At 40.1% G+C, this 25684-nt stretch overlaps 1 protein-coding gene across 1 annotated transcript in view; it reads left to right on the top strand.

Annotated features, from left to right (window-relative positions):
- The window catches only part of Rtn4ip1 (reticulon 4 interacting protein 1), a 48380-nt gene that overhangs the window by 13541 nt on the left and 9155 nt on the right, over window positions 1-25684 (top strand). Inside the window, exons 5-8 of the mRNA XM_070010180.1 lie at window positions 10627-10675; window positions 14657-14793; window positions 20154-20337; window positions 23149-23241. Coding sequence (XP_069866281.1) covers window positions 10627-10675; window positions 14657-14793; window positions 20154-20337; window positions 23149-23241 — 463 coding nt within the window. The remainder of the gene's footprint in view (window positions 1-10626; window positions 10676-14656; window positions 14794-20153; window positions 20338-23148; window positions 23242-25684) is intronic.

A 25684-nucleotide genomic window follows, 5' to 3' on the forward strand; every position in this document is an offset into this window, starting at 1 on the left:
CAACCATTAAGTAGCCATATGCTATTTATGGTCTCTGAAATTTCCTCTAAATTACCAATTGTAGGACACTGTAGACTGTGAGGGGAACTTTGAGAAATGGACAATTCTATACCCGTAATGCTCTTACATATTATATTGGTGGGAGAGGAAGAGAATCTCTTCACTGATTTAGCCACGTTATCCATACTAGAATGAGATCCATTGTAGACTGTCAGTAATTCACGTCATAGACTATATCCTCATGTGCATAGTGGCCTGGAGGATACATATGTTGTGAGCAACAATAAAAGAGCCTGGTGTCTTGGCCTGCTCTAAGTAGAGATTATAAACGGGTAACTTAAATGGTGACACAGAATTATATCTCACAGTCATGGATGTTGAAAGTCCAAGATCCAGACACCAGTATGTTTGGTGTATGGCTAGTTTTGTTTGTTTCACAGACAATGACTTCTTACTTGTCTCGCATGCTGAAAGGTGCTGCTCTCTGGAGTCTCTTGTAATGGGACTGGTGCCATTCATGCCCTAAATGGGGCATACCCACATACACTAAACACCTCCTGTACCGTAGAGGGAGGGTCAGCTTTCAATATCTGAATTAGAATGTGAGACACAAACACTATAGACATTTAAACCATAGTTCTAGGTACTTTGTGTTCCTAGAAATGTCAGTTTACTGAAATCACTAACCATGAGTTCCTTGGGTTATAATAGTAGCCTACCTCTCTACTTATTTGTGAGAATCCGAAGATATGTAAATGTGACTAAAGTTACCTGTTACCTGAGAACCTTAACATACTAAAAGAAAAAAAATTGTGCGTTGAAGATGTAATCTAGGTCCTCACACTCCAGGGCACTCTGCCACTTAAGCTATTGCCCCAGCCCTCTAAAAATCATTTTAAAAAACAAATTACATAATGCGATTTTAATACTCTATGACAAAAGTGAATTTATTTTTCAATGTAATTATTCATTGTGATTTTTGCTTTTTCTCTAAGTGATTACATTTAAAAAAAAAATTTTTTTTAAACTACAGGGCCTGGGCACTGCTGTCTTACTACAGGGTACTTTTACTCAAGGCTAACATTCTACTACTTGAGCCACAGCTCCACTGATGGCTTTATATGGTTAATTAGAGATTAGAGTTTCATGGACTTTTCCTATCTGGCCTGGCTTTGAGCCTCAATCCTCAGATCTCAGCCACCGCCAGCCTGTTGTTTTTTGTTGTTTTGCTGTTTTGTTTTGTTTTGTTGGCTATTGACATTTAAAGCATGCTCTGGTTTGCATAAAGAAGTATTTGTTATCAAGGACTGTCTGCTTTTTCTAACCAGTTAATACAGAAAAAAAATTACAAAAACTAAAGTAACAAAAATACTCATCAACATATTGATTTTACATGATAATTTTTTATATGTAACAGTGTTTTTGAAATTAAGACCAAACTTTCTAAGGGTTTGAGGAAGTTACCTTATGCTTCTGGCTACCCAATTCTATTTCTGGCTACTTAAGCATTAGTGAACCAAGGAGATAACAACCTTGATATGTAATATTGTCAATTTGTTTACACTTTGGTATTACTAGAAACATCAAGTAAAATTATTCCTTTGATAGCAACTTGTCCATGCTTTCTTCATGGTTTATTTGTAGGAGCACACGGATAATTTAGAAATTCAAGATGAATAGGAACCTATTTGTTTCTTTTTTTTTTTTTTGTCAGTCATGGGGCTTGAACTCTGGGCCTGGGCGCTGTCCCTCAGCTCTTCAGCTCAAGGCAAGCGCTCTACCACTTGAGCTACAGCGCCACTTCCGGTTTTCTGGTGATTATTGGAGATAGGAGTCTCACAGTCTTTCCTGCCTGGGCTGGCTTTGAACCGTGATCCTCAGATCTTAGCCTCCTGAGTAGCTAGGGTTACAGGCGTGAGCCACCAGCGCCCGGCTATAGGAACCTATTTGAAAAACAAAAAAACTAAATTTTTAAAATCTTGTACAATCTGAAGATCTTGGATACATTTGAAATTTTCATCCTCTGCCTGAAATTCATCTCTTGCTAGGAAATTTATACTTTTTTTTTGGTCGTGGGGCCTGGGCACTGTCCCTCACTCAGCTCTTCAGCTCAAGGCTAGCATTCTACCACTTGAGCTCCACTTCTGGCTTTTTCTGCTTATGGGGTGCTGAGGAATCTAACCCAGAGTCTCATGCATGCAAGGCAAGCCCTCTATCACTGAGCCACCTTCCCAGACCCAGAAATTTATGCTTCTCTGTTTGCCATAAGTATTAGAAAGTGTTAGAAATTGAATCATTCCTCCTCTACAAAATAAATTTGACTTTAAAATTTTATACACTTAGTAGCCAGGCACCGGTGGCTCACGCCTGTAATCCTACCTACTCAAGAGGCTGCAATCTGAGGATCGTGGTTCAAAGCCATCCCAGGCAGGAAAGTCGGTGAGACTCTTATCTCCAATAAACCACTAGAAAACCAGAAGTGGCGCTGTAGCTCAAGTGGTAGAATGCTCGCCTTGTGCTGAAGAGTGCAGGGTCAGCCTCCAGGCCCAGAGTTCAAGCCCCAAGACTGACAAAAAATAAACAAATAAAATTTTATACACTTGAAACTCAATGCAATGAATAAGAGTACTTCTCAGCTTCATTTTTCAGAAGTTTATGACATTAGAAATTTGTCATGTAAATATAAATTAAGATTCTGGTTAATTCTGTTTATAGAAATATACAGAATCAAAACAGTAAAGCATTGACTGTCCCTGCCACCAGTAAGCTTATACTGAAATTAAAATAATTGCCTGGTAATTCTACCAACCTCCTTCTTTCCCATGTCTTCTACTGCTTATCCTTCACCTCACTACCCACATGGCTCTCTGCACTCTGCTCCTGCCACCTCTTTGGACTTTGGGTTTTCATCTATGGGAGACTCTTTGTTGGGTTACAGGCATTGAGGAAGAACAAAGAACCCAGTCCTCTTATGTTGTAATTGTGGGGTTGTGGAGAAGAGGAAAGTTGAGGGCTGAGGCCCTGCCTGGCCAGTGTGATGCAAATGAGTCTTCCCTTACTTTGAACCCCTTATTGTGAGCCTGAGGTTCTGCAAGGTATTTGTAGAAACTTCAATTCTATCAATTGTCTTTTATGGATTAAGGGACTGGGATAGCTCTTTTGTAAGGCCTAGAATTCTTTACTCTCACTACACTGTAATCTAGCTCCCAACCCTTGCCATTTAACTGTAGCTATCAGAGAAGTGCCCAAATGAATTGACACTTTGAAGTCCTTATTCTAATATGATCTCTCTGAAGTAGCTGCCACTGTTGACCACCCCCTTAAAACTCACTGTTTGTGTGGCTTTAGGGACACTAGATTCCTCTAGTTTCCCTCTTTTCTTTTGAGTCATTTCTTGTTATTGTTTTAAAAGCCTCCGCTTTCTTCTAGCCCCTTAAATATACTGTGTTTTCAGTGTTCCACTCCATCATTTCTCTCCATCACCCAGGGCTAGCCATTTACTCCCAGGCTCTATTAGTTCTTGCTAGCTTGCACATCTGTATATCTAACCCTAACCGGCTTGCTGTTCCTTTTTTTTTTTTTTTGGGTCAGTTGTGGGGCTTGAACTCAAGGCCTGGGTCCTATCCCTGAGCTTTTCTGCTAAGGCTAGGACTCTATTACTTTGAGCCACAGAACCACTTCTGGTTTTTTGGTGGTTAATTGGAGATAAGAGTCTCACAGACTTTCCTGCCCTGGCTGGCTTCAAACCTTGAACATCAGATGTCAGCCTCCTGAGTAGTTTAAGATTATAGGCATGAACCACCAGCACCCAGCAAACTGTTTCCTTTGAAGCTCAAACTCAACTTGTGAAAAACAAAACTACTGTTACCTATTGAAGAAACTGCATGAGAAAGAGACGTATGTAATAATCCCTAATATCCTGGCAAGGCACTCTTATGTTACCAGAACTTTAGGACAGCTAAATTGACCCCAGTTCTTTGTTATACAGGAATTGATCATGAGATACAGAGAAGCCACATTTTGAGAGATCAAATTGGGATTCTTTTTTATAAAGGCAGTGACTGCGAGCTGATACATGTCGCCCAAAACTTGCATTCTCAAATATACTTAATACTGTTAGAAAATTGAGCCATGAGGGTAGCAAGGCATAGAAAGAGCAGAAAACAACCTCAAAAAAAACCTGCCCAACTCTAATAGAGAGCTGAAGAGGGAGACCATAGTGACCTGATAAGTTAGGAGACACGATGCATGGCGCAAAATAGCATGATGCAAAATAGTGGCTGAGCTGGTCAGAGTCTAAATAGGGTCATGGTCAGAGGGCAGGGTCACAGGGAGCTCAAGAGAGAGAGCCTTGGAAGTTCATGGCACAGGACTGGCAGGAACTGCCCCTACTTTTAGGAATTCAGACATCACCAGGGTGTGAAGTCCCATCACCAGGGTGTGGGACTTCACCTTCATCCACCAAGAAGACAAGTTGGTGCCAGTTAGACCCAATTCCCTACCACCCACGCCAGTGCCAAGATGGCACCAGTTAGAACCAGTATCTTTATTTCATCTTGAGTCTGCCAAGAAAATTCAAGCAAGAGGAGGACACTGTAAAGGTGATAAGAAAGTTTATTAGAAAAGTTTATATGGCAGAGAAAGGAGAGTCAGACATGCCACAGGATGATAGCACTTCAGCCCATGTCAGCCATCTTGCCTTGTCTTGAGGGTTACAGAGATTGGCCTTGGATTGAATAGGAAGAATTGGGAGTCCTTGAAGATGGCGTTCTGATTGGTGGGTCTCTTTGCAGTTTCCTATAAGGTCCTGGCACCAAAGACTTAGTTTAAGTCCTGTCCTTACTTCCTTATTCTTTTTAGTCCTTCTTCTTTGTTCTTTTGTAGCCTCTTGCCTCCTTTTCATTTGCAGGCAGGTTTTGGTTTATCGGTTTATCCTGCCATCTGCAAGCTGTATAGGCCTCAATTCCCTAACTGCCTGCTTTTCTACTAACTACTATTCCTGCTATCTGAATTCTTCCCCTGTATTCCTAATGTCAGTTAATTATTATTTACTTTAAGCCAAAACTTGATAGTTGTTTCTAAATCCTTCTCTGTCCTCTTCTGCATAATTCTCCATTGTTCATGCCATGTACAATTTAGAATTGCTGTCAACTTTGGAATAGTGTCTTCCCAAATTTCTTTTGTATATGAGCTGTAAGTTTTCTTTTGTATGTAATTGCAAGGCATTTCAAATTTATAGTGAATAGTACTAAAATACAATTGGATTTTAATTAACATGTCTTATTAAGTAGTTTGTTGTTAATGTCTTCCCTATTGGGATGTATTAGAAGTTTTTGCATGTCTTAATTGGAAGAAGTTTCTTGCAGACTAGTTTCTGGCTCTGTACATCTCCAACCTTGTTAAATTTAACCTTGTTTGTCCTTCACTACTCACGGAATTCAGTACTGGGTGCAGTGGCACTCAGTCTTACCTTTAAAAACATGTCATGTTTTAATGAGTTGACTTAGTGTGCAGTTGGGATATTCTTAGAAGGAAGTCTTAAACCAGAACAGCTGGTAATAACTGAATTTTTCAGAATGACTGTGAACCACATCTGTGTTTCCCACTTAACCTAATATATATAGTAGTCTCCCTTTATCTCTGGAGAGATACATTCCAAGACCTCAAATGGATGCCTAGTAGTATGGAATCCTATGTATATTGTCTTTTCCTGTACATACGTACCTATAATGCACTTTAAGTTAAAAAAATAGGCACAGTAAAAGATTAACAATGGTAACTGATAATAAAATAGAATAACTACAACAACGACGTAAAATAAAAGTTATTTAAAATTTGTAAATTATTTTCTATGGTTTTACATTTAATATGTGTGGACTACAACTTACTGTAGCTAACTGAAACCACAGAAAATGAGCTCATGGGTAGGAAGAGATCCCTTTTCTAAATTTAACTTTTTAGCTAAATCTAGTATCACCTAGCAATAGGGGAAGTATGATAGAGGAGTGGAAAAAGACTGCAATCTTAAACTGCTCATGATTGGCATGACTTAACGTTGCAAATTTGACAAAAACATGTGTCCATACCAGTATACTGCTGGAGTTCCTTCTAGAGCTCTGTATGTGTAAGGGAAGGGCCTTAAACTTTGGCTTCATTGGCTCCACGGAAATATACTTCTCTGGCCATGCTACTTCTTTTTTTCATCCACTGTTATTATTCACCTTATAACTATTTCTTCCCTCCATCTTATTTTTTGAAACTCAGGGCCTTGTGTATGTGAGGCAAACACATTAGCATTGGGCCACACTTCTAGTCCTCCTCTGTCTGTTTTTGTGTGTGCAAGATTGAAGGAACTATTGATTTGGGACAATTCTCACTGCCTGTCCCATTTGAGATACAGTCCAGTAGCCCTGGTTGAAATTCTGAATACATCTCAAATAATAGAACCATTGTTATCCCATGTATGAAGGTTCTTGGTCTATTATGGGTTAGCTAAACCTTTATAAACAGCCACCCTGGGCACCTTGCCAAGATGTATAAATAGCTTTGTTTTCATGGGAAAAATGTGTTTAAAATCCAAATGTCTAATTCACACGTGAACTCCCCTGTAAATTAGGAAATGTCAGCATAAATTACAGAGGCTTAGAAAAAGAGAACACAAATCAAGCCAACTTGATCACATTCGATTGATTTGTTTTATAGCTCTATTATTCTTCTTATTCAAATTAAGTTTCTTATTCACTATAGGGAGTAAACTTAGCATATTGTGCCAAGATACTAATCTTTCGCCCTTCTTTTCTATCAGATTTAAAAATAGTACATGAAGCTGAAAAGTGAGACATATTTTCAGCTTCTGTCTCTGTCTCTGTTTGCCCCCCTCCCCCACCTCAGCACCAACACTCCCTCCCCCATCTCCTAGTAATGGAGTAATGGGGTTTAAACACAGGTTTCACACTCTGTTTACTTGTGGTTTTTTTTTTTTCTACTTACCATGGTACTGTACCACTTGAGTCATACCTCTGGTTCAGCTTTGTTTTTGCTGGTTAATTAAAGATGAAGTTTCAAGGATTTTTCTGCCTGGGTTGGCTTTGAAATTTGATCTTCAGATCTTAGCTTCCTAAGTAGCAAGGATTACTGGTGTGAGCCACTGGCACTGGTGCCAGGCTTCATCATTTTTTTTTTTTTTAATGTACTGGTCCTGGGGCTTGAACTAAGGGCCTGGGTGCTAACCCTGCTCAAGGCTAGTGCTCTACCATTTGAGCCACACCTCTACTTCTGGCTTGTTTTTAGTAGTTAATTGGAGATAAGAGTCTTCTGGACTTTTCTTGCCCTGACTGGCTTCAAACCTCAATCCTCAAATCAGCCTCCTGAGTAGCTAAGATTACAAGCACGAGCCACCAGTGTTTGGTTCATCTTAATTTCTCAAAGAAGACTGGGCCATATTAAAAAATCATCTTTGTCTCTAAGCCATTAAGATTTAACAGATGACACTAATTTTGTGATTTAGCCTCTTTCCCCTCCACAAGTATGTAGTCTAGAGGGAATCATGGAGGCTATGTACTTCTGTGGTAGAAAGGTGGAGAAGCGAACTGTACGTTGTTTGAAAGCACCAATTGTTTTTCATTATTCCCAGAGTACAACTCTGTGATCACCATTTCACAGGTGTATCTAAGACCTAGAGATTCCATTAGAAACTAGAAACTTCCCAAGTTTCTAGTTACCCAGCCCTAGTATTCAAAGACTTCTGGGGCCAAAGCCAGAATACAGAAATTTGAAAGATGATTCCCTCCCTCTGGTTCTCCTGCTGTCTTGTAATTTGTTTCGCTTTTTTTTTTTAATTTGTAAGGCAGTAGATAAACTGCTTCATAAAACTGAAATACTGAAAACTGATCAGAGATGTTAGGTACACAATGCTAAATAAAAATGGTCTTAGTCATGGAGAAGAAGAGATCGTTTAGGGAGAAGTCAGGTATGGGACAGAAATGATAGAGCAGGTTAGAATTTTCAAATTTTCCCCATATTTTCTGTACCTGCCACTAGTGCAATCCCCCTTCACCTGAGGGAGCTCTCTGTATGCAGTAGGAACTCAAAAAGGCATTTCATTAGAGCTGAGGGACAGTGCCCAGGCCCAGAGTTCAGGCCCCATGACCGGAACCCCCCCCTCCAAAAAAAAGGCATTTCATTAAAAGTCATGGCAATTCTTCGTGGCTTCTTTCAATGTAGTTTCATGGTACATTTTCCTATAATAACCAACTATATTTTATATCTATCTATCTATCTATCTATCTATCTAAAACCACATTTCCTATATAATCAACAATACAGCACACCTTTCTTTACTGAACCAAGTAGGCATCTACTTCAATGAGATTTGCGTGTATAGTGTAACTATTGCAGCAAGCTAGGTGAAACATATTCCCTTTTTCCTTAGCATCCAAAGTGCTTTGAAGAGTACAAGCATACTTTAGCCACAGGTCTTCAGACTTTAGGGGACCATTTAGCCTAATGCTCTGGCTTAAATATTTATTTTTTTCTGCTTTATTTGGAAAGGAAAAAAAAGTATGGGCCCTGGTTGACCCTACACAAAACATAACGAAGTTTAGGGGATGGGGAATGGTGTGTCCTGCAGAGCCTTGAGTCTCCCTCTTTGCCTCTTTTGTACTTTAGGGGCGCCACCAGGTGGCAACATGAGGAACTGAAGCTGATGTTGCAGAACCTCTTCCTCTTCTGTCCAAGCCTTGCTTGAAATGTAATGCTGCTTTTTTGCTTGAGGAAATGAGGCTGCTTTGAGTAGTGGAGAAGAGATGAACAGACATTAATGAGGTCAGATGTATATTTGACCGTTGGACCCATAAGTGACCAGTACTTTTTTTTTCTTTTCTTTCTTTTTTTTTTTTTTGTGTGTGTCATTGGTTGTGGGGCCTGAACTCTTCAGCTCAAGGCTAGCGCTCTACCACTTGAGCCACAGCACCAATTCCGGCTTTTTTGCTTATGTGGTGCTGAGGAATCGAACCCAGGGCTCATGCATGCAAGGCAAGCACTCTACCACTGAGCTACTTTCCCAGCCCCCCATAAGTGATCAATACTTTCAATATCTTTTTTTTTTTTTTTGGGGGGGGGGGTTGGTCCTGGGGCTTGAACTCTGGGCCTGAGCGCTGTCCCTCAGCTCTTCATCTCAAGACTAGCGCTCTACCACTTGAGCTACAGCACCACTTCCAGTTTTCTGGTGGTTTTTTGGAGGTAAGAGTTTAACGGACTTTCCTGCCTGGGCTGGCTTTGAACCGTGATCATCAAATCTCAGTCTCCTGAGTAGCTAGGATTACAGGCGTGAGCCACCTGCGCCTGGCTTCGATATCTTTTTAATCTGGCCCTTTCAGAAGAAATTGATCAATTAATTTCAAGATTTTTTTGTTTGTTTTTACTAGAAAAAACTTCAGTGTAGTGTTTGTAGTAGCTAGAGAATTCCCTCACTTAAGGTGGTAGAAAACTGTAGACCTAATGATAGGATGTCATGCAGTTGTTTTTAAAGTCAAGAAATGTTCAGGCGTCTGCTACATCCAGGATAGTGTGGCTAGAATAGGCATTAATGGGAGGTCTCTATCTTTAAATACTTGCAGAATCACTTGGAATGCAGAATGTATGTGTGAATTCATAGCCAAGAAAATGCCAAATGTGTGATCTACTTATCAGATTCTGGATTATGTCAGAATATATGGAGGAAAACTGAAACTTGGTCCTTCAAGGAAAGGGAGCTCTTACCAGATACTGAAGGCATTTTAGATCTCTATGTGTAGAAGTTATAGGGAAGGGTAAAGAGAATAGAGTCTCTAAGGAGGAGAGTTATGTTCAGAAAATAGAAGAAAAATAGAGTTGACATGATTAGATTAACATTTTTATTAGCTTATATTAGTTACATAAGGGGGGATTTTATTATGACACTTAGTTTATTATCTATGCATATAATGTATCCTCATCAGACTTAGCCCTCTATCCCTCTCCTTTAACTCCCTCTCCCCTTTACCTTCCTTCCTCCCTCTGCCCACCTTTAGGATAAGCAGTCAGTTCATTGGGTCTCTAAGAGCAGCAAGCTGCAGTGAGCAGCCCTGTGAAGATCCTGGAGCCCATGGTGCATGTGCTGATAGGGCACATTTAATTAAGTGCTTTAACAGGAAATCACAGCAAGGATAAGATTATTTCCATTTGATAAGCTTTCACAACAGGTCTGAGCACAGGATGTTTATCCCACTTGGACAGGAATGTAGTCAGAGGATCTTTCTTAGAAAACAACTAAGTCTTGTACATTTAAAAGGCCCCGAATTTCCCCCTCACAGAAGCAGCTGTGGTAACTCTACCTAGAGAAATTGTAAAGCAGATGTTACAGAGTACCCTACCAGCTACCCCCCAAATCCCAGCTTATGCTTAGTAGTTTTGTTGATGTTTGGTATTTTTCATAAAGAGTTCGTAGAATGTCTGATGTTATGTAGTTACAGCTCCTTATGAACCTAAAGCAGAAGTCTTTGTGTGATATAATCTTGGGAAGCTGAGTAAGTCTGTTTGCTTTGGAAACTGTCACTGAGTCAGTTGTAATTTTCAAACATTTATCCATTGGTTTCTTTTGTATTGCAGTGTTTTAATCTTGGGTGCTTCAGGTGGAGTTGGTACTTTCGCAATACAGGTAAAACAAATTTTTAATATTGTAAGCAGGAAGATTTTTTAAAATTTGAATTTATAAATTAACATGTTATAAAGTATATTTCCTTAAAAGCTAAAAGCAGGTCTAGCAAATGAATTGTAATTTCAGCTTGCTCTTCTGAAATGAACATATTCTAATATAGAAAAAAGCATCACTCTTTCTAGTAGTTTAGTATGTAAGTTGAAAATATTGAGGAGAATTCTTTGAAGGGAAGATCATAGGCAGAAAGTTGAGGTGTGGCTCAAGTTGTAGATTACCAGTCTTGGGTGAAAAAGCCAAGTAATAGTGCCAAGTCCAAAAATATAATTTTTGTAAAAGAACATATACAAATGGCCCATGAGTTCATTATTTCTTACTCAGCTTACAAAGAGCGAGGGTTTATTATAGATCGTGGTTCAGAGGTTTCAGTCTATGATTGCCTGAGCTGTTGCATTTGGTAAGGATGTACTATGGTGAGGCAGCATATTATGGCAGCAGCATCTGACAGAACTTTTCATCTCATTGCCAGGACATGAGGAGGGAAGGGGAGAGAGAAAGGGGTAACTAGGATTCTGTGATCCTCTTTAAGGGTAAGCCCCAATAACCTGGAACTTTCTACCAGGCCTCAACTATTGAAGTTTCTACCACCTCCCAATAATGCCAAACTGAGAACTAACCATTTAACACATGAACCTTTGGGGGATATTCTAGGTCTCTCATACATTGCTGGGGGAATATAAAATAGTGTAGCTGCCATGAAGATAGTTTATTGTTTCCTCAAAACGGTGAACATTCAGAAAGTTTGCATACTAATGTTCATACCTGTATTATTCATCAGAGTGAAAAACCGAACTAGCTATAGTAGTTGGATAAACAAAATGTGATATATATATATATATATATATATATATATATATATATATATATAATGGAAAAATATTCAGTCATAAAAGGAGAATGAAATTATGGCATTTGATACAAGCTAAATAAATCTTTAAAAAAATTATGCCAAGTAGCTAGGAGTGATGGGTCAATACAGTAATCTTAGTTCCTTAGGGGTAAAGATGAGATCATGGTTCTAGACCAGTCGGGCATCATGAGACTCTGCCTCAGGCAACAGCTAGGTGAAGTGGTATACACCTATCAGTGTGGCTTGGGAGAGGATCACAGCCCAGGCTGGCTAGGTCATAAAATGAAACATGCCTCCTTAGTGGATGTGAGGTCCTTGGTTTGGTACTGTGAAAATAAGTAAAACTTTTTTTAAGCACAAAAAAAATGCTAAGTAAAAAAAAAAATCTAGAAATAAAAGATCACATATTATTTTATTTATCTCATATTCCAGAATAGATAAATCTACAAATACAGAAAACAGATTAATAGTTATCTGAGGAATTACTGCTTAATGGACATGAAATTTGTTTCAGGGGTGATAATATTCTGAAATTAGATTGAGGTATGGATGATAAAAATTCTGGTAAAAGAAAACCAAAACAAGGTATAATAGTTAATCTTGTTTGTCAGACTTGACTGGATTAAGAAATTCCTAAGGGATTGCTAAAGCATACCTCTGGGTGTGTTCAGAAGGGTGCTTCCTGAATCAGATCATGAGGGCTCCCATCTCAGAAGAGAATTAGTCCCTAAGGAGGTGGTGGACACGGGGGTAGGGAGGTGGGGCGGTGGGGGAGAGGGTGTCTTTGAAGGCTGTTTCATGCCCTGCCCCTTCCTGTATCCCCTTCCTCTATTTTCTGGCTGCTATGATGTGAACAGCTCTCTTTCTCCATGCCCTCCTCACTATGTTGGAAATAATTCCCTTATAGTAGTTTCTGTTAGCTGTTTAGATCAGAGATTAGCAGAAGTAACTAATATACAAGGGAATACTACAAAGAAACTTTTCTACTTTCCTGAAATCACATGTTCTGAAATATATATTGATTAGTTCCATCTCTTCTCTGAGAACTTAATTTCAAAATGACCAATACTAAGGAAAATTACTAGTAAAAGTATCAAGGAAAATTCAAGTAAAAACTTTGGCCTTTAAAGAAAAAGAAGCCGGACTCTGGTAGCTCACGTCTGTAATCCTAGCTACTCAGGAGGCTGAGATCTGAGGATCACGGTTCAGAGCCAGCCTGGGCAGGAAAGTCTGTAAGACTCTTATCTCCAATAAACCACCAGAAAACCAGAAGTGGTGCTGTGGCTCAAGTGGTAAGGCACTAGCCTTGAGCTGAACTGCTGAGGACAGTGCCTAGGCTCAGAGTTCAAGCCCCATGACTGACAAAAAGAAAGAGAAAAAAGAAAAAGAAAAAAAAATCATTTGGATATCTAGAAGAGTACATGCATATCAAAAAAAAAAAAAAAGTAAAGTTAGATTTTTATCAAACTTTGTGACAGCAACACTTTAATGCCAGGGGTTAAAAATGAAGTGACACCAGTCACTGATGGCTCATGCCTATAAGATCTGAGGACCACAGTTTGAAGCCAGCCTGGGCAGGAAAGTCCATAAGACTATTGTCCCCAATTAACCACCAGAAAACCAGAAGTGGTGCTCAAAGTGGTAAATTGGTAGCCTTGAAAGAAAGAGCTCAGAGACAGTGCCAGGCCCTGAGTTCAAACCCCATAACTAACAAAAACAAAAACAAATGATACCAAACACACACCAAGACTATTAGGTGAGACAAAACTGGCCTTTAAGAGTAAAGAACACATAAGAACTGTTATCAACCTGCTGTGTTAATAACATGGGTTATTGGTAATGTTATCTAATATAGATGTAAGGAATGCTCTTGTGATCCCTCTTTGAGAATCTGCTACTGAATTGAGCTTCTCCAACTGAAATAGCTAAAAACTCATGGTGAATGTTAAATGTGGAATTACAAGACTAAATAGAGTCTTAGAAGTTTAGATTGTAGTATTTAAGTTCAATGAATAGAACTTTTTTTTTTTTTTTTTAATTTTGGTTGGTCCTAGGGCTTGCACTCAGGGCCTTAGCTCTGTCCCTGAGCTCCTTTTGCTCAAGGCTAGAACTCTACTACTTGAGTCATTCATCTAGCCACCTCCTCCAGCCTTTTCCTGAGTAGTTTATTGGAGATAGAGCCTCATGGACTTACCTGCCCTAGTTGGCTTTGAACTGTGATTCTCAGATCTCAGCATCCTGAGTAACTAGGATTACAGGTGTGAATCACCAGTGCCTGGTAAGCTGAATACTTTTAATACTGTCTGGAAGACTAAATTAACACTTTTCAGAGATAGAAATGAAGATATGCATTTTTTGGCCACTTAAAATGGTTATATTCTGTGGATATGTGCTTTTTTTTTGCTTTTTTTCTGTCATTTGTCCTTGTCATTGAAGATGATAAATTTGATACTATCAACTCCTGTCTTTCCTGATACTAGGTACTGATCCCTCCTTGAAATGGATTGATTAAAACTTGTGGGCTGGAGGCATGGCTTAAGTGGTAGAGTCCTTGCCTAACAAACACTGAATTCAAACTCCAGTATCATCAAAAACAATACAAAACAAAACTTTATGCCATAGAGGCAACTGGCTCTCTGGTGGAAACAAACCAACACTTTTTCTTTCTAAACAAAAGTTAAGTCATTTTTACTAGTTTCTGAACAAAGTCTTCCTTTTTTTTTTTTTTTTAATTTTTCTTTTGAGTCCGGTCATGGGGCCTGAACTCTGAGCCTGGGTGCTGTCCCTCAGCAATTCAGCTCAAGGCTAGCACTCTACCATTTGAGCCACAGTTCCACTTCTGGCTTTTTTCTTTTTGCTTATGTGATGCTGAGCAGTCGAACCCAGGGCTTCATGCATGCAAAGCAAGCGCTCTACCATTGAGCCATCTTCCCAGCCCCTGAACAAAGTCTTCCTATAGTTCTCAGTAAGACAAAGTACTTAAAGTTTCATATTAAAGTACTTAAGGTTTCAAAATTAATCTATGGCACTACCTTAAAAAGTAATCTGTTTTATTCCTTTCCTTTTTTTGCCAGATAATGAAGGCTTGGGGTGCTCATGTGACAGCAGTTTGCTCTCAAGACGCCAGTGAGCTTGTAAAAAAGCTTGGGGCAGATGATGTCGTTGATTACAAGTGTGGAAGTGTGGAAGAGCAGTTGAAATCCTTAAGACCGTATGTATTGGAATAATGCTCCTGTTGGGCACATTGTCTTGTGCCTTTACTCTTAGCTCTGTAGAGGCTGAGATGGGGAAGATGGTAGTTCAAGGCCAATCTGGGTAAAAAAATTATCGAAAACCTCATCTCAACCAAGGAAAAAGCTGTCTGTGGTAGTTTGTACCTGTGATTCCAGCTACTATGGAAATGGAAATGAAATGATTGTAGTCCAGGTAGACCCAGAAATAATAAATGTGAGACCCTGCCCAAAAAAGAACTAAAGCAGCAACAAGGGCTGGTGCCCTGGCTCAAGAGGCAGAGTGCTTGTCTAGTAAGTGCTTGTCTAGTGAGTTCAAGCCCCAGTACTACTACCAAAGAAGAAAATACAAGAGCCAGCGATGCTCCCATTTGAAGTACAACAAGGATAGTTGTAATGCAGGTCTCAGGTAGTTTGGTGGCCTTTCAATTGCTTTGGGAGGAGATCTTTGAAAAGGGAAGAAGTGATGTTGTCCAAAAAGAAATATACTCTTTACCTGATTTATGTTACTGTAACTCCTCTGTCCATCACCTTTATAATAAAAATAAAAAAGAGAGAACTGAAAAATGTACCTTATCATTAAAGGTTAAGATAGTACTATAACATACTTTGGTATGTACCAAAGAAGCTACATTTATCTGATCTTTTGCTAATTTCTTTTTGCTTCTGGTTCTGGGCCTTGAACTCAGGATCTAGGTGCTGTCCTTTAGTATTTTTGCTGTACCACTTGAGCCATAACTCTACTTCTGCTGGCTGTTTGGTAGTTAATTGGAAAAACTAGTTTCTTGCCTAGGCTGACTTTGAATTGTGATCTTTGCATATAAGCCCCAAGCAGCTAGGATTACAGGCTAAACTTCTTTTGCTCATTTTTAAGATGCTTGTTCACATGTATTGCTGGTTTGTAAAGGTCTCAAGGTAAATCGGAAGTGTGCTGCCTTCTCTGGTGAGTGTCACACAGGAGGAGTAGAGTAGTTCATGAAACCATGTGATTGGCACCAAACACAGTTTCAGTGTTTTGGAGCTATAAGAACCTAAGAAAGCAATGTAAGGGTAAATGCTAGAAAGTAAGCACCACCCTGGTTGTCCTCAGTGGTCTAATGCTCACTAGGCTCTGATTTGGCCTGAGGTACTAGATAGGGACAGACTCAGGAATTTTCTCAACCCCCTCAATCTTCAGACCATGATTTGTTTACTTTATTTATTTATTTATTTTTGAGTTCGGTCGTGGGGCCTGAACTCTGGGCCTGGGCGCTGTCCCTCAGCTCTCCAGCTCAAGGCTAGCGCTCTACCACTTGAGCCACAGTGCCACTTCCAGCTTTTTTCTTTTTGCTTATGTGGTGCTGAGGGATTGAACCCAGGGCCTCATGCATGCAAGGCAAGCGCTCTGCCACTGAGCCACCTTCCCAGCCCCCATGATTTGTTTACTAATCTGATTTTTATTAGCATGACAGAACCAAAGCCAAAAGTGGGTTTGAGAAGTATTTGGAAGACTGGTTTGCTGCTATGATTATTACAAAGATCTTCCCTTTTAAAAAATTTTTGTTTTAATTAATTTTTTTCTTTAGTTTTCAAAAACCACTTATTCTTGCCCATGTTGAGAAGAGTATTTCAATTAATTAAAAGAAGGTGGATACCTATGATCCACCCATAACATTCTTGAGCGTCTGTCTACCCAGAACATTACAGTTCAGGATACAGTAAAGATACTTGCACATCCATGTTCATTGCTGCACTATTCACAATAGTCAAGTTATAGAAACAGCCCAGATACCCTACAGTAGATGAGTGGATCCAAAGAATGTGCCACCTATATGCAATAGAATTTTTCACAGCCATTACAAAGAATATGTCATTTGCTGGAAAATGAATGGACCTAGAACAAATCACGTTATGTGAAATAAGCCAAGCTCAGAGAGACAAACAGTGTATATATTCTCACATATGTGGAAGCTAGATCTAAAATACAACTGGACTGTATAATTATAGAAAATATTCTAGGCATTCATATACAAACAGACTAAAGGATGATACTCCTAGGGGACAAACCCAAAGGTATAACTTCTCTGAACATCTAAAATATTATTTATCAAAATGAATTCCAGGAAATGAAAACATATTCTGTTTTGGGTGTTTGTTTTTGCTTTTGGAAGGTTTTGTTTTTCTGTCTTTTTAGGGGAAGGTAAATTGTGGGGATTGGGGAGAAATGGAAGGAGGAAGGGTAAACAAACAAATTTGAACTATGCAACTTGCAGACAGGAGGGGGAGGAAGCAAAGGAAAAGAGTGACATTGTCCAAAAGGAATTGTACTCTCACCTGACTTATGACATGGTAACTTCTCTGTATAACACCTTAATAATTACAATTAGAGTACATTTTTATAAAGGGTGCCAGGAGCAGCTCCTCTCTGGCAATGCCTAGTCTTGGACCACCCACCGACTCCAACAGGAGCAGGGCATGTGTCAGAACAGCCAGCTGGGTCATCATTCCTTTCACTATTTAGCATCGACCCTTGCCAATCCCAACCTAAATCTTGGAAACAACAGCGAACATGACATATTCCTGCTGTGATGGAGCTTGCATGCTAGTTGGGAAGTTTTAATTTTCAGTATTCTGAGGAAAGTTGATTCATGAAAGGAGGAAAAGAAATGATTGGAAAAGAGGGTCTCATGGTTGGAGTGATTTAGAAATGCTTCTTCCAGCTGGGTGCTGGTGGCTCATGCCTGTAATCCTAGCTACTGAGATTTGAGGATCGCAGGTCAAAGCCAGCCTGGGCAGAAAAGTCCATGAGACTCTTATCTCCAATAAACCAACAGAAAACTGGAAGTGGCGTTGTGGCAGAAGTGGTAGAGCACCAGCCTTGAGCTGAAGAGCTGAGGGACAGTGCCCAGGCCCAGAGTTCGAGTGCCAAGACCGACAATAAATAAATGAATAAATAAGTGAATAAATAAATAAATAAAATGCTGCTTCTAGCTACATGCTGATGGCTCATGCCTGTAATCCTAGCTATTCAGGATGAAGTCTGGTGATCATGGTTCAAAACTGGTCTATAAGACTCTCATCTCCAACCAACCAGTATAAAGCTAGAAGTGGGGCTGTGGTTCAAGGGGTAGAGCGCCAGCCTAAAGTGGAGGCTTCTTTGAGGAAGCAGCATTTGGCAGTCTGCATTAGACAAGCTCTTTAAATAGGGTTTTTGTTTTGTTTTGTTTTGTTTTGCATGTTTCCTACTGTATCTTCCTATCTGGTATTGTAGGGAAGTGGTAAATAGTAAGTATTCAATAATATTTGATTCATTATGGAGGTAATCCAGAGATAATGGCATGTCCATATGATTGAGGGCTCACAGCTACTCTCCTGTGTGAATGAATGTCCAGGCCTTCTAAGCCTGGCCTTTGGGAAGTGAGGACATGACGAGTCTCTAGGATTTGGCTTGTGGATAGCAGAAGTTGAGTTTAATCGCAGGTCTTTTGCTGCTAGGAAGAGCAGTATTACCCTGAAGCCAACCCCTGAATATACCTTCAGCTTCATGTAGGTCTGGAATTTGCTTCCAGAGGAAGGACAGCTTGACAGATGGAAGTCTGAAGGACACTCAGTCTAACCTGTAGCCCTGTGCTATATTTCCATACCAGGTATCTCTGGCAGGTGGTCTTGTCACTGTACTTGCCCTGGTCTACAAATGGAGACCATTACTTCTATTTCTCTTCTGTTCCCCTCCCCTCCTCTTTCCTCCTTCCTTATTTTTTGACAACTTCAGTTAAAATTGACTTTTGGAACTTTAATCAGGAATTTGAGCTCTGAATCTATCTTCAGTATAGTTGTGCCTTCCAAGTAGCAACTCGTTAGCTATTTAAATCCTGAGAGTTTTATAGCAAGAAGTGGTTTTGAGATCCTTCAGTCCTCTGGAGTTGAGAAAAGAAATGTCAGATGGTTTATGAAGGTTTTGCGTGTTCATGTTACATTAATCATTAGTGTGATATTGGTCTACAACAACATGATCCCCAGACTTCCTTTACGTATTCTAATATTTGTTTATTCAAAAATTGAAAATGAAGTGGAAACTTTTTTTGTGGTCAGCCAAGGGGCTTCAACTCCGGCCTAGGTGCTGTCCCTAAGCAATTTTGCTCAAGGCTAGCATTCTACCACTTCGATCCACAGCTCCTCTTCCAGTTTTCTTTTCTTTCCAATGGTTAACTGGAGATAAGTGTCTCATAGATTTTCCTGCCTGGGCTATTTTTGAACCATAATCCTCAGATCTCAGCCTTCTGAGTAGCTAGGATTATAGGTGTGAGCCACCAACACCCACAAGTAGAAACTTTTTAGTGAGAATAATCATCTATAAGATCATTCTCCTGTGTTGCATAACCTTTCATTTTTATCTTTCTTTAGTTTAATTAAAAAAATCTCTTAAAGGCTCAAGGTTAATGAAGATAGCAAAAGCCTGTTTTAGAAGCTTTGATGTTTGACTTTATCCAGATGGATTTGGAAAGGAAAAGGCCTTACCCAGTCAATGGATTAGCTTAATTTATTCTCTCTCAATAGGTATTTGTTTTCAAAAGTATTTAAGATCTTTAGGCTGTTGTTTTAAGTAGAATACAGTGATTATAGCTGTTTTAGGTTAGCTTTAAGGATTTGAATATCTGTCAGTTCCTCTGGATTCCATTAGGGTGAATCTTTTGGCATGTTAGAACAGAATTGAAGACGGAGAGAAGGGTATTGATTTCTCTTCTTATATTATCTTGATTCGGTACATGAAATTAAAACAGAACACTCCAGAAGGTAACAAGGATGTGTCTACAAACATTTCTGGCTGAGGAGGGAATACAAGCAAATCAATCTGATGAGCAAAAACATATCCTTTCAAGTATTCATTTGCACCAAGGAATACTTTGGATGTATTAAGTGGATAACTTTTAGTTCCTCTACGGATTATTTTGGATGTGAGAGCCTCTTCTGTGCATCTGAACTTTACTTCTTTATCACCGAGCTTAAGTTGTTCCCAAAGTTCTAGAAAATATGATTTTTACCAGAAGAAAAAGTCACTTTTGGAAGTGGAGCTGTTGCTCAACAGGTAGAGCATTAGCCTTGGTAAATAAAGCCCAAGGACAGCACCCAGCACAAAGCAAAAAAGGAAAGGGAAAAAGTCACTTTCAATTTAGCTTAGAAAAAAGTTATTGATGCAGTGGGAGCCAATAAGCAGCCACCCCCTGTGCTGCGTGGCATAGTGCATCACAATTTATAAATTGTCACTGCAGTACAATCTGTAGACAGTGGTAAAGGGAATAAAGGAATATCCAAGCCTGATGAAGCTAACAAAGGTGTTCTGATTTTGACTTTCTCTCTCCAGGTTTGATTTTATCCTTGATAATGTTGGTGGATCCACTGAAAAATGGGCTCTAAATTTTCTCAAGAAATGGTCAGGAGCCACCTATGTGACTTTGGTGACTCCTTTCCTCCTGAACATGGACCGACTGGGCATAGCAGATGGCATGTTGCAGACAGGAGTCACCATGGGAACTAAGGCATTAAAGGTGGGAAGGACAGTCTTTGTTGGTGAGATAGAGAGCAAGCAAGTAACTGCTGTGCTCAAAATTACTTTTCCAGTTTACTTTCTCTTCTCTTGGAACACTGTACAGGCTAGCATGGACACTAGAGTTAGGGCCTGGATTCAGATTCTGAGCCCTACTCAGTAGCTGTGTGGCCCAATACAAATTACTTAACATGTCTGAACCCAATGGCTTTACCTATAAAATGAGGCTAATAATCTATGTATCTTACTGCATTTTTGTAAGCACCAAATGAAATAATCCATCTGAAGAACTTGGCACAATGTGAGGTACATTAAAAGCTCTTGTTAGGCCTGAGAAGGTGGCTCAGTGGTAGAGTGCTTGCCTCCTATGCATGAGGCCCTGGGTTCGATTCCTCAGTGCCACATAAACAGAAAAAGCCAAAAGTGGCTCTAGTGGTAGAGTGTTAACTTTGAGTGCAAAAGCTGAGGGACAGCACCCAGGCCCAGAGGCCAACCCCCACCACCTACCAAAAAAAACTTGCTAAAATATTAGTCATTATTACTGTCCATCTATCCCCTTGGACTCTCTTCCTGCTTATACTTGATGGCCTCTATTTCACTAATCTTAACACATATAGTACCTTGTATTTAAAAGTAGAAACTGTATTAGGGCAGCATACAGTTGCTGTTTTTATGACAGAATGGGGATATAACAAGTATTCCTAGACTGGCGCTTATTGCCTTCTGCAATCTTATCAGCATGTTATTGAATTGTAGAAGGAAAATCAACTATTACTGTAGTGAGGCTGCAAAGGCTAAGCCTGCTACCATTCTCCTGCTGGGTTTATATCACTGTCCTGACAAGGCATCTGTCCTGTGAATTATAAACTGTAGTTATTAATGGCATTCTAGGATTTTCCTGGACTTGACTAGTTAGCTTGATTCTGTTCACAGTCCACTGTTGCCAGGGCTTTGAAAAGCTAAAAACTGAATGTACCGAGTGAGTGGTGGACCTTGGAGACTAGCACATACCCGTTTCAGCTACAAGACTGATAGCAGAACTTGGGAATCTGCTCTTGACTTAGTGCCTTACTTTGTATTCACTACAGTGGAAACGGAGCCTTATAATTTTGGTTATGAATGGTTGGTAATTGTAGATCCCTGAATTAGTATTGAAGTATAGAATATATAATAGAAAAAAAATATAAAAAGAAATAGAATATAAAATAGAAAAAGTTGTTTTTTTAATTAGACTCAGGAAAAAGAAAAGGCAAAATAAAAGGTTGAGTCATTGGGACAATTCAGCCAGTTCTTATCTTACTTGTCAGATGATAGGCATGATCATCATTTTTGGCTGCTTCTTTTCTTCTACCTCCCTCCTCCTCCCTCTCCTTTTTTTCCTTTCCCGGCTCTCTTTCCTCCCTCCCTTGGAATGACAATATTTATATGAAATGTATACGAATAGTAGAGATGAACAAACTAAGCTTTGTATCTGGGCAGTGGAGAAAGGGATCTTAGCTGTCTTTTGTCGCCTCCTCCTTGAGAAGCCTAATCTTTTCTGTGCTTTAAAATACAAGTTTAAGGGCTGGGAAGGTGGCTCAGTGGTAGAGCACTTGCCTTGCATGCATGAGGCCCTGGGTTCGATTCCTCAACCACATAAGCAAAAAGAAAAAAGCCAGAAGTGGCTCTGTGGCTCAAGTGGTAGAACGCTAGCCTTGAGCTGAAGAGCTGAGGGACAGCACCCAGGCTCAGAGTTCAGGCCTCACGACTGGACCCCCCTCTAAGAAAATAAAATAAAATACAAGTTTAAGCTTTCTATAAGATTCTAAGTTTGTGAGCTAATGAGACCTCTTACAAGTTAACCTTCAGAGCTGTCTCCAAGAGTAAATACTCTACTCTTGGTTTTCCTCTCCCCTCCAGTCTGTGCTCACATCATAGTTGTGGGTAGATGCAGAAATAGCGGTAGTATAGTACTAGCCAGTCTTGTACTACCTCTTGGATAGTTCCTTTTGATGAACTGGGGTTGGCTAGTTATTCAGATATATGGAAACAATAGCCCAGCTGAGAGGCTGAGGCAGGAGTACTGTGCATTTGAGACCAACTTGGACTACATAGCAAGACCCCGTCTCAGAAAAAAATCGGGGGGTGGAAGAACACCTGAACTTGCTCTTGCAATAATTGACATAAAGAACATCAGATGTAAGGGGCACAGCAGTAGAGTTGAGCACTCCTAGTGTTAAGAATTTTGCTCATCCTTATCGGGAGAGATCTTTGTCTCATAATAGATGGGTTGGTATTTGTCATATTGTAGGGGAAACCAGGAAAATATACAGTAGTTTTATACTTTTGCCTTTACAGCTGCTTTATTTCTATCAGAGCCAGAAAAACCTGTGTTTTCTTGTCTGCAGTACTATTTTGTTGGCTTATTTCTCCTGAGACAATTTGAAAATTGATTTTCTGATCTCTCTGGGCCTTTTTCAAACCTTGTAGGAGGAATTTGGCTGTCTCAGCCCCTGATTTGTCCTAGGGAGGCAGTTCAGTGCGTGACTATCCAGACTGTCTTTCAGGGAGGGATTTCCTGAGCTCACTACTCATCAGCTTAGAGAGGATGCCTGAGCTGACATGCACATGTCCTGTTCATTTGTTTATTTCTTAAGCGTTACGGAGCGTCACTTCTCTGTCAGTCACTGTGCTAAGATGCTGGGCATAGCACTCATGTGTTGGCATGAAATGGGAACCTGTTTATCTATCCAGAAAAGGCCTTGCCCTGAATTTGTATTTAGCCAGATTTTATCCTTTTCTATATTTGACATGTTTTCTTTCTTCTTTTTAGCATTTCTGGCAAGGAGTCCATTATCGCTGGGCCTTTTTCATGGCCAGTGGTCTATATCTAGATGAAATTTCAGAATTGGTGGATGCTGGAAAGGTAGGTACTTCTGGAAACCTTTTATTTAGGAACTCGTGTGTGTGTGTGTGTGTGTGTGTGTGTGTGTGTGTGTGTGTGTGTGTGTGTGTGTGTGTGTGTGTGTGTGTGTGTGTGTGTGTGCGCGCGCATGTGCGTGCGTGCGTGTGTGATGTGTGTGTGTGTGCGTGTGTGTGTACGCGTGCGTGCGTGTGAGTGTGATGGGGCCTGAACTCTGGGTCTGGGTGCTGTCCCTCAGATCTTCAGATCAAGGCTAGCGCTCTACCACTTGAGCCACATCACCATGTCTGGCTTTTTCTGCTTATGTGGTGCTGAGAAATTGAACCCAGGGCCTCATGCATGGGAGGCAAGCAGTCTACCACTGAGCTACCTTGCCAGCCCTTAGGAACTCTTTTTAAAGTGTTATTATAAAGGTGCTACAGAGGAGTTACAGTTGCATAAGTCAGGTAAAGAGTGTATTTCTTTTTGGACAGTGTCACACCTTCCCTCACTCTCAGTTTTTCCTTCCTGTCCCCACCTACAAGTTGTATAGTTCATCCTTAACACAGTGTCCAATGAGTACCATTGTTGCATTTTTTCAACTTTTGTCCCTCTATTTCTCTGCCTCTCCTTATACTCTCAAACACATATAAATGAGCAAACAGAAAAAAAAAAAAGAAAACAAAGACAGTAAAAAATATTTAGAAACTTTTATAATACTGAAGCACCTCTTGTAGACCTGTCTACCATGCCCTACCCATGCAAACTCTATAGAGAAGGCTTGGCCAGGTTATATACTGCCTTCCCTGGCCAAGTTATATACTGCCTTCCCTGGCCAAGTTGAAGTGTCATATTCTTGTTTCTGTTGCCAATAGAACCATAGGCACAGACTGGAAAAGAACTTAAACTATCTAGTTCACTCCCATTAGTTTGTAGGAAAAGAGCTAAGCCCTGGAAGATTCCCCCCAATCCCTCCTGCCCCCTCCACAAATGCTCTGAGTTAGATGGTAGCAGAGGGATCTACATTGGGCTACAAAGGTGAGAGAACAGTAAATTTCAGTACAGCTGCTTCTGGAGCTTGCTCAGTCTAAGGTGAGGCTGCCCCAGGGGTAAGGTAACTTCCAGATGAGATGGAAACAAGTACTAAATCCCACTGTAGCTAGATTATGAGGTCACCAAGGTCTCTGGATTCCCAGAGTAGTGTTATAAAGTCTAAGACAAATAAATGATGCATCTGAGAAGGTCAAAGGCCCCGGTAATGGATGGGTAGAGATAACTGATTAATATGCTCTGACTCTGGGCATCTGTCCTGTGGGAAGTTTTTGTGGAAAGAGACTACTGTTTAGAAAGTCTAGTCATTCCTTTTGTTTTCAGAATGGCTTTCATTGATCCTGAAGTTGGAAAGGCTCCTCAGCTGCCACTTGCTTATTTGAGTTCTTACAGGGTTGTAACTGCCCTGACATTCCATCATGATATTCCTGACATATCCAGAACTTATAGTCTGGTGCTGATGTGTGTGATTCTAGTGTAATTCCCATTGAGAGATTTATGTATGACAAATTGGTTCAAAGAGGAAAAAAGGGATTGGAGACATGACTCAGGTGGTAGAGTACCAGCCAATGAATGAAAGCATCAGACATTGTGTTTGAATCTCATTCTTTTGAAAGAAAGCTTTAATTTTTTATTTTTATTATAAGGGTTACAGTTACATGTCAAATCAAGTAATGAGTACATTTCTTTTGGACATTGCCACTCCTTCCCTCACTGTCCCCCAAAGAAAAAAAGTGGGAAAAGGGATGGGATTATGCTTGGAGAAGGAGGACCAGAACTCATATCCCCTGAGAGTCCAGTGCTGTGCTTTTCCTGCTCTACAGTACAGTTGCCTTCTTAGTGCTTAGGGCTCATTTGGGACTTTAGCGTACATTTTCTTGTCATTTTGCAGTGGACAGGAAAAGATCTGTGTCTAGACATTTGGATAGCACCCCTAGAGGTGGGCTTCCATTTGCCAAGTACCCCCTGCTAGACTCATGCTTCTTGTTGGACCACTTCATCTTTCCATTTTGATTGTAGAAAAGAGTATTTTTAGGAACTCTAGTGTCTACTTTTTGTGCATTTCAGTTTCTTTATTTTATATAGCAAAAGAACTACATATAGAATATAGCTAGTTACTGCTTCCTTAGTTTTTGGTTCTAAGTCTGTGATCTTTTTCTTGGACTTTTAGCTCTTATCATATCTTGGGTAGAGAAGGGGTTCAGCACCATTGTAACTGTGTAAATACCTCTTTGTGGCCTTCTCCCACATCCCACAGGGATGCTTGTTTTCTTGCTGGGAAGAATGAAACAAACTCATCAAGTAAGTGCTTCATCAGCTGGAATTCTACTGTTAAAGAGGTTGCTGACCTCCAGAATGACAGAGCATGTCCTCATATCTGCATCAGGATGTCCACATGCTTGTTGTTGCTCTTTTT

Source organism: Dipodomys merriami, unplaced genomic scaffold (genome assembly GCF_024711535.1).
Source record: "Dipodomys merriami isolate MVZ:Mamm:240054 unplaced genomic scaffold, mDipMer1.0.p SCAF_8, whole genome shotgun sequence".
Classification (NCBI taxonomy): Eukaryota; Metazoa; Chordata; class Mammalia; order Rodentia; family Heteromyidae; genus Dipodomys; species Dipodomys merriami.